The 18,192-nt window shown below is 44.3% G+C and overlaps 1 protein-coding gene and 1 pseudogene across 2 annotated transcripts in view; both read right to left on the reverse strand.

Moving 5' to 3' along the window:
- Positions 1 to 9,248: 9,248 nt before the first annotated feature.
- LOC138817275 (ras-related protein Rab-18 pseudogene) lies at positions 9,249 to 10,509 on the reverse strand (annotated as a pseudogene).
- A 7,025-nt stretch (positions 10,510 to 17,534) lies between these two features.
- The window catches only part of Smox (spermine oxidase), a 39,996-nt gene continuing 39,338 nt past the window's right edge, over positions 17,535 to 18,192 (reverse strand). For both annotated transcript variants that reach the window (XM_070006837.1, XM_070006838.1), the window contains one exon: positions 17,535 to 17,998. In XM_070006837.1, the coding sequence (XP_069862938.1) occupies positions 17,861 to 17,998 (138 nt within the window). In that variant the 3' untranslated portion in view covers positions 17,535 to 17,860. The remainder of the gene's footprint in view (positions 17,999 to 18,192) is intronic.

Raw genomic sequence — 18,192 nt, forward strand, 5'->3', positions numbered from 1 at the left:
CCTGGGTCCTCAGCCCCATCCACAATTCTGATCATAGTGTCTTCAGAGTGCCTCTAAAAAAACAACTGGGGCTATGATGTTTGGGGAGCAGGAATTCCCTTACATGATCTTCAAGAGATGGAGGAGGTCTGAAAGCATCTGTGAGGGGAAGGAATGGTCTTGTGAGCTGTGACAGAACAAGCTTCCAAGGACCCTGGCAGTTGTTCAAATTCTCCTCCCTATCCTTAGAAAGCCTCATTCCTGCTTCCCACTGCAGGCCCTCAGCCCGCCCCTCCCACCTTCCCTCCCCCCCTCTCTCCACCCACCTTGCCTTGTTTCCCACACGCTTCCCACCCAGGATTGCCTTTGCAAGTCGCCAGGGACCCTTATTTCCCTGGGTTCCTCCCTGTGTCTCTGCTGCTGTCCAGTCTGGGCACATACTCCTGCTTTCTGAGCTGTTCCTTTTCTGCCTCTGAGCCACACTTCAGGGTCTCTTCTCCTCTTCGAAACTCTCTCCTCTCTCCTCCTCCCTTCCCCCATTCTAAAACTCCCCTCCCTATCTTTCAGTGTTCCCCAGGGCTTTATGCCTCCTCTTCTCAACTCTCCATATAATCTAATCCACTCCACATCATCTCAATGACCACTTATCTATAAATGATTCTCAAGTGTCTGTCTCTAACTCATGTGACCTCAGACACACCAAATACAAGCCCCAGAGCCGGCCCTGCCCTCTCCATTTCCCAACTTCCAGAGTCTTATCCTCCCCAAACTTCCTTCACAAGACTCTCTGCTCTGATAGAAGCCCTGAGCACCTTGCAGCTTTCCTAGCTGCTTGCCTCCAGCCATCCTTGCTAGAGGGCACTGGACATGTCCACAATGTGGATGTCGTGTGTCCCATATGCATCCTGCACTTCTTTGGGGACCCCAGCGTTGGTGTCCTCCAGTCCAAGTGGAGCTACACTCTCCCTACCAGCCCCTCACCTCCACCAGCAGCCACCATTCCATTCCCGGTGCTGAAAGATCCTGGGGAAAGGTTTAGGACTTCTATCGCCCTCCCCTCTGTCAGAGCTCTGACTCTTTGGAGCCTTCCTGACCCGATCCTATTCTCATCCTGTTATACCCCTAGGGAATACATGGTCACCATCCACTTGGAAAGAATTTCCTTTTTTTTTTTCCTTGCTTCTTGTGGCTTTAGGGAAACACAACAAAACCAGATGCTTGTAAAGGCTAAACCAGTCTCTCAGCCTTTCTGCCTGGAACAAATCCCTGGGGAGCCAGCAGGACGTAGGTGCCATGTGGGGGTGGGGGTGGGGTGGGGGTTACCTTGGGAAGAGGGTTTGATGGTGCTCTGCTTAAGTCTTCCCTTCCTCCATCCCCTTTTGTGGGGAACAGGGAAACAAAGAGAACGTTGACCTCAATTGTCATTCTAAAATTGCTCCATGCTTGGGAGATACTAAGGGGAAACTGCAAGATGCCTTTACAATCTAGAAAAAAAAAAATCCAGGATATGGGGCCCTCGAAAGACTGATTTCCCAGAACCAGGAGCCAGAGATAAGGCTGCACCAGAAACAATTGCAAGTATCTCAACTGTAACAATTGAGTCAGCTATGTTGTGTTCACTTATTTCTACCTTACCAGAAACCAGAGAATGAATCTCAGTTCCTTTTTCTGAGTGAGGGAATCAGACTGGTCCCACTCCTCATTTGAGCCAAGCCACAGAAAGCATCCTATGAATTAACTAATTTGGGATCCGATTTATCAGCAAAAACCAGTAAAGGGGAATGGGATGATGATGTGTTAGAAAATAACTTTTCTGGGCCACCAGAGTGCTGAAGAGCATATCTCTTAGAGAAGGGGCAGGGCAGAACAGGTGATTGACATCTCCAATACAAATGGATCTCCCATACAACTAGCAAAAGGACTCTAATCAAGCTAGGGACCCCAAGCTGTTAGTTTTTTCACCTAACCAATTACAAGGTAAATGGATTGCTGGAATTGCCAGGCTCTATCTGCTTCATGATTTTTGCTCTGTGGGCTTTTATCATTTTTGCAGCAAGATCAGTGGCTCCCTATTCCATGCTGTTTTTCAAGACTAAGAAAGGAGAATGGTCTGCACTGTGGCAACAGCCCCTTGTCACTCAGTTGACAAAGATCCTAGAACCGGTCCTCCATCTGAACACTTGCACTCAGGGTCCTATTGGCCAGAACTGGATCACATGACCACTCTACACCAGAGACTGGGAAAGCAGGTGTGATTGGTTTAGAGCAAGGGTCTAAAATTCCTACGGTTCAAATTAGGCCCACCACCTGATTTGATATAGCCCACAAATGGTAATAACCGAATAAAACTCAAAAGGACAGTATTCCCTGACATGGGACATGGAAATATTATGTGAAAATTACTACATAGTAAACTTCAAATTTGCCTCTTGGCCCGCAAAGCCTAAATTTTGCTATTTCTTCCCTTTACATGAAAAGTCTGTCAGCCTTGGTTTTAGTACAAACATCATCAGTTGCCTCTTGTTAACATATTGCTTTCCTGAATCATAAGTCAAAATTCTAGCATCAAGAAGTCTCAGAGACTAGATTTAAGGGAGGCAACCATCAGTATGCCATTAGTGCATTTCAAACCTGTACCCAGTTGTTTCATCTCCAAACAGCATAACCTAAGAGTGTCACCTCTCACCAGGCCTTGGCACAAAGAGGTTATTCTGAAAGTCCTCTGGCTCAAGGAGATCTTACCAGATTGACCAAATGTGTTGGATTTTGAAAGAGAAGGAGAACACCAGGAAATATCTGGCTGGCTATATGCAAGAGCAAGTCCCCAGTATCACAACTATAGAAAGTGGGTCTATAGACTAATCTCATATAAGCTGATACAAAACTGTCTAACTCACTTAGAACTGCAGTTGGTTAAGCCCAAGGCCAACACACTCATTTACATTTTTATTTTATGCCAGTGCTGGGGCTTGAAGTTGGGGCCGGGGTACTGTCCTTGAGCTCTTATTTTGCTCAAAATTATGCTCAAATTTGCTCTTATTATGCTCAAAAGTGGAGCTACAGCTCCACTTCTGGCTTTTTTTTGTTGTTGTTGTTAATTGGAAATAGGAGTCTCATGGACTTTCCTGCCCAGGCTGACTTTGAAACACAATCATCAGCTCTCAGCCTCTTGTGTACTCAGGATTACATACAGGTGTGAGCCACCAGCACCCAGCCAGCCAATAGGCTATTTTTAATTGTAAATTAATTTTTAATGTCCTCATGGCAGTAAACAAATTTGACAGGAAACCTGTAATCCTAGCTATTCAGGAGACTGATATCTGAGGATTGTGGTTAGAAGCAGCCTGGGCAGGAAAATTGGTGAGACTCTTATCTCCAATTAAGTACCAAAAAGTCTGGAAGTGGAGCTGTGGCTCAAGTGGTCAAGCACTAGCCTTGAGCAAATAGAAGAGCAAGGACAACACTCAAGCCTGGAGTTCAAGCCCCACGACAAGTACAAAAAAAAATAGAAAGAAAAAAAAAGCCACTTAGTTCAGATGCATGGACAGAACCCTGGACCCAGTCCCACCCCCTCGGTTTCTATGATACATCCCTTTCTCTCCTCCAGTCTAATTGGCTCATGAGTCATTTCTGCCCTTTTTATCTCACTCTATGCCTTTATGTTCACTTTGCTTGTCTCTAACCCCACCTTCTGGAACATTGTGGTCAACCTAGTGGACAAGCATGCATTAAATGCCTGGGCCTGATACAGATTAAGTACTTGGTGTCCTTCTAGCCTCAACTATGACCCGTAAATGCACAGGTGGGACACAGGTGCTTTCTGAAACTCGTTAGCCAGTACCCTCCCGCTGACAATGAAGGCCAAGAAAGATCAAAGAGCAAGGCACCCATTCAATAACGCTACAAAGCACCTATCATAGACAGGGATTCATCAGTACACTTGAGAAAAAAAAAATCCCTGCCTTCATGAGACAAAAATACAATTTACAGGGGCTGGGAAGGTGGCACAGTGGTAGAGTGCTTGCCTTGCATGCATGAGGCCCTGGGTTCAATTACTCAGCACCGCATAAGCAAAAAGAAAAAAAAAAAGAAAAAAAAATACAATTTACAGCAGGCCAGGAGGTGGGAAGATGGCACGTTTCTCTCTTGTGCTCCCAAGAAGTTATAATGCAATGGCAATATGAGAGAAGATGCCTGGAGAGACTGAAGAAGTGAGCCATGAAAGTCCCTAGGGAGAAGCATTCATTCCAGGCAGAGGGAACAGCAGGTTAACTCAGGAGGGTACCTGGCATGTTCAAAGATCAGCAAGGAAGACAGTTACTGTGGCAACAGCAACCTCTCAGCCAAGAGATGACAGTAGCTTTGCCAGAGTGAGGGAGGTAAGGTGATGAGAGCAGGTGAATTCTGGAATGGTTCCATAGATGAAGCTAGCATGCTATGTGCCATAGATGAAGCTAGCATGTTATATGCCATGCCCATGCTCAGCCTACCCTTCCCAAACTGCCATTTAGAATTGCCTGCCTTAGTAGGAACCTTTCACAACTCAGGGGTGATTTTTTTTAAACCAAAGACAGACATTTCCAACTTAAGAGCTCTTTAAAAGACCCTTCTCAGCCAGGTACCAGTAGCTCATGCCTGTAATTCTAGCTAATTAGGAAGCTGAGATCTGAGAAGCACAGTTCGAAGCCAATCCAATTAACCACAAACAAACAAAGAAAAAAAAGGCATGCAGTAGAGCTGTGGCTCAAACGGTAGAATGCTAGCCTTTAGCACAAAAGTTCAGGGACAGGGCTCAGGCGCTTAGTTCAAGGCCCAGGACTGACCCCCCCCCAAAAAAAAGCCTTAAAATACTAATAAAGAGGATAACATTTCAAAACTGAAAAATATTTGCACACAGTGAAGACTTCAAAGCCAAGGAAACTGGATGAAAAGATTCAGGAGCCCTTTACAGAGTTTACCCTTTATTTCAAAGACACCAATGGCCCAGGATAAACAAGGAAAAAACTTGAAGTCTCTCCACTGCTCACACACCTGCTCCCTTCCTTACTTCCAGGAGTCTGCCAATCATCAAACCTCCAGCCACTACCTCACTGCACACAAACTGTTGAGTGGCTGAGGACTAAGTCATGATCCCCTACCCTCCTGATTCCCTTTTAGGAACTCCTAATATCCAGCTAAGACTTCATGACCACTGGACTGTCCAGGTTTGAGTCTGCAGTCCAAAAGGAAGATTGGAGTATGACACTATAGTTTTGCAGGTTTTTCATCTAATGGCAGAGTGACCAGCAGCTCTGAATTTTTAGAATGAAGTTCTTCTTCATTAGCCAAGAATTGGTCAGTAAGAGGACAAGGTCACTCCTGAGCCTAGTAGAAAAGAATCTAAAGAATGTCCTCTACATTTCTTTGTCTATGACATATACTTTCTAGGGCCCCAATCCTTTGATCCATTCCTCCCAGATCCCTTTGCTGGGATTGAGCCACACTTGTTCCCAAATATCCCTCTTGAACTTGATGACTCCCCCAAAGTAATGTGTATCTGTCAGCTATTACTGCCTCAAAACAAGCCAGCCCTAATTTTACAGTTTACAATAGCCAGCCCAGAGAGTAAAACCAAACCAAACAAGTATGTTATAAGAAAGGTTAGGAAAGACCGGCATTTCCCCATCTTGCTGAAGAGTTTATGGGTTGGTGAACCATTTGGGAAACCTGGTCCACCCTCCCACCACAAATCAAAGTGACTTTATGAGCCATCCGTTCCATTCCACGTGCCAGTGCCACATGTGCATCATGGGATGAGCACGCTTTTAACATGGCTACAAATGAGAAGCAGTCCAAATATCCAGCAAAAATAAATTAGGTAGGACTGGTGATATGCTTGCCTGGTGTGAGCAAAGCCCGGGGTTTGAGCAAGGCTAAAGAAAAAGAAAAGATGGTGTAAGAAAAAAAATGCATAAAAATGTATGAACTCCAACCACACATGTGGATAAAAATCTCGTGCTTCATCAAAGAGGCCAAGCTCAGAAGAATACATTCTCTATGGTTCTAATTATGGAAAGTTCCAAACCAGCAAGCAAATCAAAAACAATAGTCTACGAAGCCAAGTCCTTTGGGGAAGAGGCAGGAATTTGTATTTGGGAAGTGCTTTGGTTTGAATGTTCCCCAAAAGTTTGTGTTTGAACCTTAATTCTTCAATGTAAAAGTGTTTGGGGGTGGGTGGGGCCTAGGTGTTCAGGATTGAGGGCATGCCCTTCTGAATGGCTCAATACCTGTCTTGTGGGAATCTGGCTCTCATAAGAGCAGGTTGTTGTTTTTGTTTGCTTGCTTAGTTTTGTTGTATTGGTGTGGGTGTGGGTGTGGGTGTGTGGGTGTGTGTACACACACACATGCTGGTACTAGTACTAGGGCTGTCCCTTAGCTTTTCCCCTCAAGGCTGGGACTCTACCACTGGAGCCACAACTCCACTTCCCAGTTTTTAGTGATTAATTAAGATAAAAGTAACACAGATTTTTTTCCTGTCCGGGCTGGCTTGAGCCAAGATTCTCAGAGCTCAGCCTCCTGAGTAGTTAGGATTATAAGCATGAGCCACCAGGGTCTGGGTGAGAGCAAGTTTTTAGAAAGCACATCCCCCTTCCTGGGCCTTATAGTTTCCCTCTTTCACATATACCCACTTCCTACCTGCTTTCCACCAAGACTTGAAGAAACACAAAGTCCATACCAGAAGCTGAGCAGATACTGGCATCTGATCTTAAACTTTGGAACCTCTGGAACAATAAACCCAAAGAAACCTCTACACTTTAGACATCACCCAGCCTCTGAGTTGGGTGAAAGTTAACTTAAGACAGGGTGGTTCCTGAATTTGGCTAGTGCTGGCAATGTTTCATTTCTTTGGTTGGTGGTGCACCCTAGTAATTCATCTATTGTACTTTAGGTTTACTGAGCAGTAATTTACCAGGTCGCTGAGACCAGTGAGACTGCATAGCCTTGTAGGCAACAAGATACAGGAAGTGGGTTTATTGCTTACCAATAGGCACCAAGGTCCACAGGAGCCTAGGATTCCCAAAGCTGGTCCCCCAAGACTAAGGGAAGCTTGTTGGGGTAAGTATAGTATCAATGGGCATACTCCACTTGTACCATACTAAGGGACCCCAGACTGTAGCAGCCCCATCTGGTGTGTTTTGTGTTTTTGTTTTTCATTTTTGTTTTGTTTTGTTGCCTTGAAGAGCAGACATGTTTTTTCCAAAGGGATGAGAACAGGGCTCAGACTCTGACCTTGATCCCCTGATCTCAGGACACCGCATTTCCAGCTCATTCAACACTTGTTTTGAGGATCCAATCAAGAAAGAGAGGGGGATAACTGCCCATCCAAGGCCACTCAGAGTACTGTCCTACCACTCTTTGCCAGCTGTTCTTCTGTATCAAGAGCTGAAAAAAGAGGAAAACTCATTATAGAAGAAAATGAATGTAGGGAGGGAAGAGAAAAGAAGGTGGGAGGAGTGAGTATGATTATAGTGTTATATGCATATATAAACATGTCACAATAAAACCCCTATTTTGTATAATTAATATATGCCAATAAAAAAGAAACATAAAGCACAATAAGCCCTAATCAAATCTCTCTCTGATGGCTCAGAAGTTAATCTCCATGTCTTACAGGCACAGCTTTTTTTTTAAATTGAATTATGGCATTATAAAAATCTGATAGTGGGGGACCTGTAGTCATATAATAACTATCAAAGACATAAAATGATATCCATGGTGGTCCAAAGCATACTCCAGGGATCCTTTGATGCAAATGCAGGCCCCCCCTCCCACCCATCTACCATGGTAAGATTCTGTTTTCTCAGGTCAGTCACATGCCAAGAGAGAACAAAATGGATAATGACCCAGTGTCAACCCCTGCAGGAGAAGCAGAAAGAAACTCTATACTTCAGACCAGTATGGAATGTAGGCGACTGGAACCATTACGCCTTGAACTTCCAAAGCAAACCTCATGCACATTCTGCAGTCCACCAGTTGTCCTAGGTGTAGAAATGCACTTCTATGTTGCCAGAAGACATATACTAAAATGTTCACCACCACAGTTTTTAATGGCAGAAGAGCTGAAACAAACCCGATGTCCACCACCAGAGAGAATACATAAATCATAACATTACCACACAATGGATTACAATTCATTGAGAATGAACAGATGCTTGCTACACAACAGAACTTGGATGAATCTCAGAGCTATAGCTATATTTAGCAAGCATAACCACCTAGAACATGGTATTAAAACATTGAAATCATTAAGGTTGGAACATGACTCAAGCCCTAAGGTTTTTTTTAAGATTCACAAAAGTCTTTTATCATTTGCAATTGTACATAGAGAACTGACAAGAAATTAATATCAGAATCTTAATGAGGGGTATTACAGTGACCAGCCTTAAAAAAAAACAAAGTACTTATCTGGGGCTTAATATAGCAGAGGTCAAAGTAAATTAAATAATGGATAAGTGAAGATAAAATAGAATTACAATAGCAAGAGGTTAGAAAACTGAATACTGTGGAAAATGTATTAGTCTGTACAAGTTGGTTTTGATAAACTACTGGTTACATGTTACAGCAACTTATCTACCTTCTCATTGCAACAGCATTTTCCCACACATGTCAGAATCTGGAAGCAATATGCCCTTCTCAAATGTTTTTTTCTCCTCACCTTCAAATACAGAAATAGGTTTTTGAGAATCAACTAGCCACTTATGGAAGTCATAAGATACAGATATTCAAAGACATTTCATGGGTAAAGTTGAGGTACCTGGATGAACACTAACAGCATATAAAAGGAAAGATGTTGGTTTTCAAAGTTGAAAGTACGAAAGGCATTATAGAAGCACACTGCTCTGCTCTGTTCTGGGACCAAAATGGGGAAAACCTTATTGCCATTCTGCCAAATACCAGGCAGCTAAAACACTGTGAAAAGATCATGAATCCAATGATACAGGATTAAAACTCCAGTTAAATAACTTAACTAATCATTGAAGTAAATTAAAAAATCTCAAACTTCTTTAACATGTAAGTACATTTTAGAAGCATCATCAGAACAAATAGAGATTTAATTATGAATCGACCTGGGCTACATTCTGAGAATTTTGTTTAGTACTAAGAGAATCTCCCACATTCTAGAAAATCTGTGTTATTCCTCAAAGGAAATCTGACAGATATGATACCTGTATACCAAGTAATTCAGTAATTGACAGGAGTATTTAAGCAAAAAAAAAAAGGAGACCAAATGTATACTAAACAGGTAGATGTTTTAAAAATTACATGATAAATGTAAAGCATAAAATCCAATGTACTCCTAAAGGTCACCTATTTATGTTACATAAATACCTAGAGATTGTGAACTGTGCATGCGTACCATAACATTCTACCTGGGAAAGCCAATGAGTGGGATTTCTTGCAAGTATTTACTGCCATGATACAAAACAATTATGTGCAAACTGCAAGGTCCCTAAAATAGCAGTGAGTTTATATACAGAGAGATGTCACTATCTGATCGAATATGCAAGAGATGGAATTTCCCAGAGTTTATATACAGAACAGTAACCACCACAGGCTCCTCTGCCATGACTCTCTTCCCTGTGTAACAGCTTCATGCCCTTGTCCAGGTGTCTGAATGATCTTCTCAACAAGTTCTCAAACGCACATTGTACACCATCACAGGTTTTTGCACTTGCCTCTATAAATAACAGGGAATGCTTTCTTGCACATTTCAGGCCCTCATTTCTATCAACTTCACAATTTTCCTTGTCAATTTTATTTCCAACCAGCATGTTTACTATGTCATTTCTTGTACAGTATGTCTCCAATTCATTTAACCAATTATCCAGTTTAACAAAAGTATTTCTTCTTATGACATCATAAGCTAATATAACACCCTGTGCACTTCTATAATATCTGGGAGTTAAAGTGCTAAACCTCTCTTGACCAGCAGTATCCCATATTGCAAGTTTAGCTTTATTTCCATCCACTGAAATTGTTTTCACCTTGAAGTCAACGCCTATTGTTGCTGCAAGTTCTGGATCAAAAGTATCGTCTGTGAACCTCAGGAACAGGCTGGACTTGCCCCACCCGACTCTCGCCGATGATGAGGATCTTCAGGATGGTCAGCAGGTCCTCGTCCATCCAGACTCCACTCAGAGCCGAGCCCAGCTGTCCGTCCCTGCTTGCCTCTCAACCCTTCAGCCCCGAGAGCTGCTTGCCCCTAAGTTTAAACCCCAATACTATAAAAAAGAAAGAAGGAAGGAAGGAAGGAAGGAAGGAAGGAAGGAAGGAAGGAAGGAAGGAAGGACGGGGAAGGAGAAAGAAAGAAAGAGATCATTAAACATATGAGAAATGAAGAAGGAAACTTTTAATGAACAAAAAAGAAAGAACCTTGAGTTAGGGACCAAGAGACGTGTTTTTACTGTTAAGAATAAGACTTGATGGGAAGGGAAGGAAAGGGCAGGGTGAAAGAGGGCAAACGTGATCAAAACACGTTATGTATGTACTGGTATGAAAATGGAACAGTGAAGCTTGCTGAGATTGCTTTGGCAAGGGGTAAGGGATAAAGGGGACTAATGGAAGGAATGAGTTTGAACAGGGTATGGCATATGCATATACAGACATGTCAAATATGAAAGCCCCTGTATAACTAATTGATGCTAATTTTCAGAATGTGGGGATTAAAAAGCAATGATACTATAGAATAAGTTAGCCTCTGATCTTATTCATTTATTCAATATTAAAGGGAGATTCTGTGACCTAATATGGTTTGGTTGTCACCATTTGTTTACATTTGAAAATGCTGAAATCAGGAACACAGATGTGTCTGGGGCTGCGAGGGCTGTGTTCACATATGGCCAGCAGATGGCAGAAGAGGACCTCGTTTGGCCCACCACATCCATGCTGAAGATGGGGCCACCCACCCGAGTCAGGACAAGAAAGCCAATCAACCCCTGTTTTTACTGTATTTGATGTTAGTATAATTTGTGGAGGGGAAGGGAAAAAACAAATTGTTTAAATAGGGATACAGATGGATCCATTGCAACAATGAGATGTACAAGACGTTATGTCAAAAAATGAACTTTACAACTTTGGCGGGGGGGGGGGGGGGGGCGCTAATGGGAAGGGATAGGAAGGGGAAACAAAGGAGTCAACAATACTTGATAAGAAATGCACTCATTACCTTCATTACCTTGCTCATGTAATTATAATCCCTCTGTACAGTATTTTCACAATAAAAAAAAAGAAAGCCAATCAATCTCTCCTCTTTCTCTTCTCCTTCTCCTCCCCCTCCCTCTTCCTTTTCCCTTCTTTTCCCTTCTCCCTCTCGCTTTTTCCGTCTTTCTTCCTCTCTTCCTTCTTCCCTCCTGAGGACAGTGAGGATGCAGAAAGAGCAAGTGTAGAAAATCCTACTGTGAACAATGGAAAGTAAGCGATGGGAAAGAAGACATGAGCACACTGAAATGTGACTGGGACCAGGCAACTGTGGCTTATACATGCAATCTTAGCCACTCAGGAAGCTGGGGCCTAGAGCATCGCAGTCCAAAGCTAGCCTGGGGGCGGGAAGGAGGCATAGTAAGATCTCAAGGTCCTGAGTTCAAGTCCCAGTGCCAACACAGGAAAGAAGAAAAAAAGAAAGAGAAATAAAGAAGGAAAAGGGAGGGAGGGAGGGAGGGAGGGAGGGAGGGAGGGAGGGAGGGAGGGAGGGAGGGAGGGAGGGAAGGAAAAAAACATGGAGGGGCATCAGTGGTTCACACCTGTAATCCTAGCTACTCAGAAGGCTGAGATGTAACGAACATGGTTCAAAGCTAGCCCCCAAAGAAAAGTCCCTATGAGACTCTTATCTCCAATAAACTATTCAAAAAACCGCAAGTGTTGCTGTGGCTCAAGTGCTAGAGCACTAGCCCTGAGCACAGATAGGCTCAGGGATAGTGCCCAAGCCCCGAGTTCAAGCCCAGGACTGTCAAAACAAAACAAAACAAAACAAAAACAACAGGGAGGCCACATGACTGGGTTGCTGGTTACGCTGGCTGTCATGTGGAGAACAGGATGAAAGGGACGGGTATGAAAGAAGGGACATGGCCCAGCAGCCACCACCAAGGGTGACATGAAAGGTGATCTGATGGTGATCTGAATCAAAGTATTCTGAAGTAAGAGCTGGCATGACTCTGAGAATCATAGGTAGAGTGGATGATGACTTGGTATTTGCCCAGAGCAAGCAGAAGTATCTCTACTCAAATGGGGGGACTAAGGGTAGATTCCATTTGAGAAGAGGTTTGTTGTGCTTTGCAAAGGTCCCATGACACTTCTTCATGTTGCTCTGCACTGGCCGGCAGATATAACTCTGTTGTTTCCTCCAGACTATCTGTTGGGTTCTCAGACATACTTGTGGCTTGGTCCATTACTGGGATTCTGCTTTAAGAGAAAAAGGGTTGAGAGTTGAGAGTATCAAAACAAGAGCAAGTGAAATTGTAGATCATGTGTTAAGCCCCAGGCCTGGAACCAATTATAATGAGTCAAGACTGAACTGGGTGCCAGTGGCTGACACCTGAAATCCTAGTTACTCAGGAAGCTAAGATCTGAGGATCAAGGTTCAAACCCAGCCCAGGTAAACAAATCCATGAGACTCTTACCTCCAAATAGCCACCAAAAAGCAAAAGGTGGAGGCAGGTATGGCTCAGATGGTAGAGTGCCAGTCTCGATTTATATAGCTCAGCAAGAGCATGAGGCCCTGTACCAGAAATAATTATTATATTATTTTATTAACAGGACTGATAAGGAGAGAAGTCTAACACAGACCATTTGGCCTGTGGAACTGGGAAGGACCCTAAGTTGTTCTCAAAGAATAAGACTTAAAGTAACCTGGGGTCACTGGGGTGAATAGATGACCATGTGTCCCATGTATGGAAGGGGATGGAGCAGATCTAACGAGTTGATAGGTGAAGTGTAAAGGAAAAATTAAACCTAACAGATCAACATTGTACCTACTGAGTTTACAAAAATAAAATGTCTTTTCATTTCCTAAGGGAGGTCCAGAGTTTGAACAATCCTGCCAAAGCAGTAGCAAAAAACACTCCCTAGAATTATGGGAAGAGAGGATGGCTTTTGAATCCATCAATCTCCAGTTAATTAGCATGAAACAGCAGTGATCCACTCCTTCTTGTCCTGTATTAAATATGTCCAACAACTCTTAAGAGATGTCCAACAACTTTTCTTATGTGTTGATGGCCTAATTGCCCTGTACCACGCAGGCATAGCTTCAACAAATGGCCCAGCCAGCAATTATAAGAAAAACCTAGCTTCCCCAAACTCTACCATTAAATTGGGCAGACCATTAATTAGACAGGCAATTTTCAAGAACAGAGCCAGCAGCCAACCCCCATTTTGCACATCAGAGTTATATCCTTGAGTACATCCCAACAAGCCCAAGCAGATTCACAGTGGCTGTTGTTGTTTGGAACCAGAATGACCCTAAAAAGTCCATGTATTAAAAAACCTGGCCCCCTGTGGCACTATAGAGAGATGGCAGAACCTTTAAAAGGTGGAACTTTTGAGAGGTAGAGCCTCTGGGGCATGTCCTTGGAAGGAATATTGGTACCCTAGCCCTTTCCTGTCTCTCTAGGCTTCCCATCCACCACTAAGTGAGCAGACCACCTCCACTTGCTTGTGGGAGGGGCAGACACTCAGGCAATTCCTGTAAAGTAGAAGGTAAAATACTGCTCACCTGTCCCTCATGGCATCAAAGGCAGAGACTGTGCCTGCAAAGTGCCTAGGCTCTCTGAGGGAATGTAAAGGAGGCTTCCATGAAGCCACAACAGAATTGGGTTTCGACGCCAATGCACAAGAGACCACACAACCAAGTCTGCGCAGGATCAGCGTAAGAAAGAGCCTTTCTCCCCAAATGAACTTGCACCAGACATCAGGAATCGCCTGGCAGCTCTGGCATGGGTGTTGGCCTGGGCATCCTGCAATTGCCAGAATCCTTTGGGTGTCAGTCAGTGCCACCTTTGCTTCCTTTGCCCCTAGGTTCTTGGTAAAAGAAGCTTCTCACTTCTGAGGGACTCTTGATATTTCTTATTAATCTCCTCAAAAATCTACTTTTTGGATTGCTACCCATGTTATACAACTGGGTTTTTTTTGTTTTGTCCGTCGTGGGGCTTGAACTCTGGACCTGGGTGCTGTTGCTTAAGGTGAGCACTCTACCTCTTCAGCCACAGTGCCACTTCTGGTTTTCTGGTGGTTAATTGAAGAGACGAGTCTCATAGACTTTGCTGCTTGGGCTGGCTTCAAACTGTGATCCTCAAATCTCAGCCTCTTGAGTAACTAGGATTACAAGCATGAAGCACGGGCTCCTAGCTACAATTGTTTTTTAAGACAAGGTCTCATTGTGTAGCTCAGGCTGGCCTCAAACACAATCCTCCTGCCTCAAGCTCCTAAAAGCTGGAATTATTGATTTGATATGGAGGTGGCCTGCATGAAGGCTGGGTTCTTCAGCAAACTCTCCAGGGTCACCCCCTCCCATGTCCATCCCTCTACCCTGTGTCTCCCGATGGTCTCCCCTGGCTATCTTCCAGGTCTGTTACCATCCCTGGGAGAACATGTTCCCTAAGCTGTGTGGCCCTGCACAACGCCATTCATGTCTTTCTGGGAACCCAGTTTCCTGTGCTGCAAGACACTCTTCCAACCCACACACAGCAGATGTGGTGACACAGGATCTGATAAACTGTGAGATCCTCTATGAATTCAACTTAACACAAAATTGCTTGGAAGCCCGTGGGGTGGGCATACCTTCTTTACCTACCTGTTTTCTGGATACATCGTTTCAGCTGCAAAGAAATGAGCTGGGCCAATACAGCCATGTTTTGAGTTGGGAGGGAGAGGATATCTTCAGAAGCTATGTCACACGTACAGGGAAATGCCTTGACTCATTTTAACAACACATAAATGCACCAATTCCCATTCGTGATGCTCTACCTTGATGTATTTTTTAATTTAAAATTGCTTCCTGTTTTTATAAAGGGGATATACAGAGAGGTTGTAGTCACATAGATCAAGTAAGGAGTACAATGTCACCCCTTCCCTCACACTCTTCTAGTTTTTCCTTCCCATCCCCATCCACAAGTTGCATAGTTCATTTTCAACATAGTGTCTAGCAAGTACCACTGCTATAACAGCTTGATGCATATTTATGAATGCATAACTGCACCAACTTGATGTGTTTTGACCAATGCATAAATTCACCAACTTCCTTTACTGATGCCCTAGCTTGATGTACTTTTACCAGTGCAGAAATGTACCAACTTCACGTGTTTGACCAATGCATAAATGCACCAACTCCCACTAATGATGACCCAGGTCCTTACTGCTAACATCATAGTCTAAACAAGTCATATAAATCAGACTAAGTATATAGCCGTGCAACTGGCTTCTTTCATTCAGCAGTACTTTGGAGATCGATCTATGTTGTTGCAAATAGCTGTTCATTTTATTGGACTGCAGTGGTTATTCCATTGGTGGCAGCTGAGCTGCTTCTAGTTTCCAGCTATTATTCCAGCTATTGCTGTATTTTGATACATAGTTTTGGTGAGCATCTAGCTGCACTCAGGAGTGGAAATGTGTCCATAGAACCTGCCACCAGTGGTGTACTTGCCCACCACACCTAACAGCCTCAGACTTGTTTCGGTGGCTCCAGCTTCTTCCTTATCAAGAATAGCTAACAGAATAAGCCTGTGTTAAGGTCAGGAGGAGCTTGGTGAACATCTCCACATCACCATCCTCCTAAGCAACCTTGAACACAATAATTTACTGTTCTGAGGCTTCACTGACCCAAAGGGATATATTGCTCTTGCCAGCCAGACCCCACCTCTAGGCCAAGTCAGGAGACCATGAGCCCAGCATTTGTGGGCCAGAAGGTGACTGGTACTATATAAAAACTCTTTCCCTCCCTCTTACCCAAACTGGGGGCTCCTCCCCAACATGCAGTCACCAAAGAAACATTTCAGCCCTCTCACCTCCAGGGAAACCCTTTACAATTCCTTTGTGTGTGACCCTAATAACCTGGCTGTCCTTTTCCTAATGTCTATCCCAGTGCAGTTGATAGGAGAATTCAGTAACTAGGGAGGGCCACAGGTGGACCAGCATCTCCCAAGGCAAAGTTAATAGAAAGTAACAGGAGCTTCCCACAAAGCACTTCTGGGCTGGGAAGAGATGAGTATGACCTGTTTTGACCACATTTACCTACAAGGCCCACATTTACATTGTTTATGTGCTGTTATGGAAAGATGGCCAACTCCTACTGCTAGGTTGTTGGTTTGTTGTTTTTTAAGCACAGTGTAGAACAGAATGAATAGATTGGTACTTCATATATACGAGAGAATGTCTTTAGATTGGACTATTTAGGATTAGATACTTAAGACACTAATAGCAAGGGGCTATGAGAGAGGCAATGGGAAACAGCCACTGGAGGAGATGCTTTGGTGGATCCTTATGAAGCTTTGGGGCTGCAGCAAGACAGCATTCAGAAGTGCATCCAGGAGTGTGTAGGTGCGTACTAGACCACTCCACTACAATCTGGGTGAGGGAAAGAGGATGCAGGCTTATCTAGGGCCATGTCCTAAATGTCTGAGGAGGGGGCCAGAGCTGAATGCCCATGGACTCAGGAAAGAGGGACCCACCTTTCACAACTGCCCATCACACCAACCCTTGGAACTCTATAGGACTCGAATCTAGAGTAAGAAAATGACTACAAGCAGGGCATCAGTGGGTCACACCTGTAATCGTAGTTACATTGGAGACTTGAGATCTAAGGATTGAGGTTTGAAGCCAGCCTGGACAGGAAAGTCTGTCTGACTCTTATCTCCAATTAATCACAGAAAAGGCTGGAAGTGGTGCTGTGGCTCAAGTGTTAGTGTGCTAGCCTTGAGCAAAGGGAGCTTAGGGACATCGTACAGGCCCAGAGCTCAAAGCCCAGGACTGGAAAAAGAAAAAAAAAAAAAGAGAAAAGAAAAGGAAATGACTACATATTCTTGAAGGCCCTGTGTGTGCAAGCACGCAGATACATGCACGCACGTGTATAGGATGTATGTACATGGTACATACATGGCCTACTTGGATATTATCCTGGTGAAAAAAAAAAGACCAGCTTACCTACCATCTCAGCTTCTCAATGCCCATACCTGAGCCTGGCATGGAGCCACAGCTCACTGCCACCGCAGCTGCTACCATGGAAGTCAGCTTCACTCCACACAGCTTGTTATCCAGCATCCAGTCAAGCCCTGAGAGGGCCAGTGAGAGCCAGTGGGCAAACCCAGGCCCATCCTGAAGGCGCAGGCACTGGACAGGGAAGGTGGGTAAGGGGATATCCTCTTTAGTAAACAAAGATGCCCTGCCTTCTGGAGTTCACACATCCATACTCCAGATACATGATTAAACACACACACATGCACACACACACACACACACACACACACACATACACACATGCATACACACACAAACACACACATACACACAGTCTGAGGAGAACCAGGGGAGACAGAAAAAAAATCACCTCTTTTATTACCCCAAAATGTAAAGTATTGAAGGCACTTGCAATAATAAGGGAGGAGGAGGGAGGGGCAGAAGGTCAGTGTCCCAGCACAGAGGTCAAGCACATGGTTCTACCTGGTCACCACCTGGCCCAGAGAAAAGGAAACGCTACAGGGCCCAATCTGAAACCAGCCAGGTGTCTAGCTCTATAGAAGATAGATTTAAAAAAAAACATTCTACAGGTAATTAGGAGCATACAGGAGTAAGGGACAGGGCTGGCAGTCACGAGTTAGTGGTTCTTTAAGGAACACGATGGCAGTAAGGACAGCCCTCAGGGACCTTGCTGGAAGAGGTCTCGATACATCTCGATGAGACGTGCAGCCTCACGCTGGCCAGAGAGCAGAGCACCATGGGTGGTGGAGTAGTACTTGCGGTGGGTGGCCTCACCAGAAAACAGCACCTGCATGGGCTGGGCAGTGGAGGGAGAGGTGAGTCTGGGCGAATATCAGAGGACAAAGAACTCCCTAGCTACCCCTCTCTATACTGCAAGTCAGACAGGAGTGGGCAGGCAGCCGAGGTACAGGTATTGCTGCTTCCATAGGATGAGGAGTTAGCCATCTCGTCTGGTCACATTCCCCTGCTTCTTCCAGACCTCTCAGTTCC

This window comes from Dipodomys merriami, unplaced genomic scaffold (assembly GCF_024711535.1).
Source record: "Dipodomys merriami isolate MVZ:Mamm:240054 unplaced genomic scaffold, mDipMer1.0.p SCAF_7, whole genome shotgun sequence".
Classification (NCBI taxonomy): domain Eukaryota; kingdom Metazoa; phylum Chordata; class Mammalia; order Rodentia; family Heteromyidae; genus Dipodomys; species Dipodomys merriami.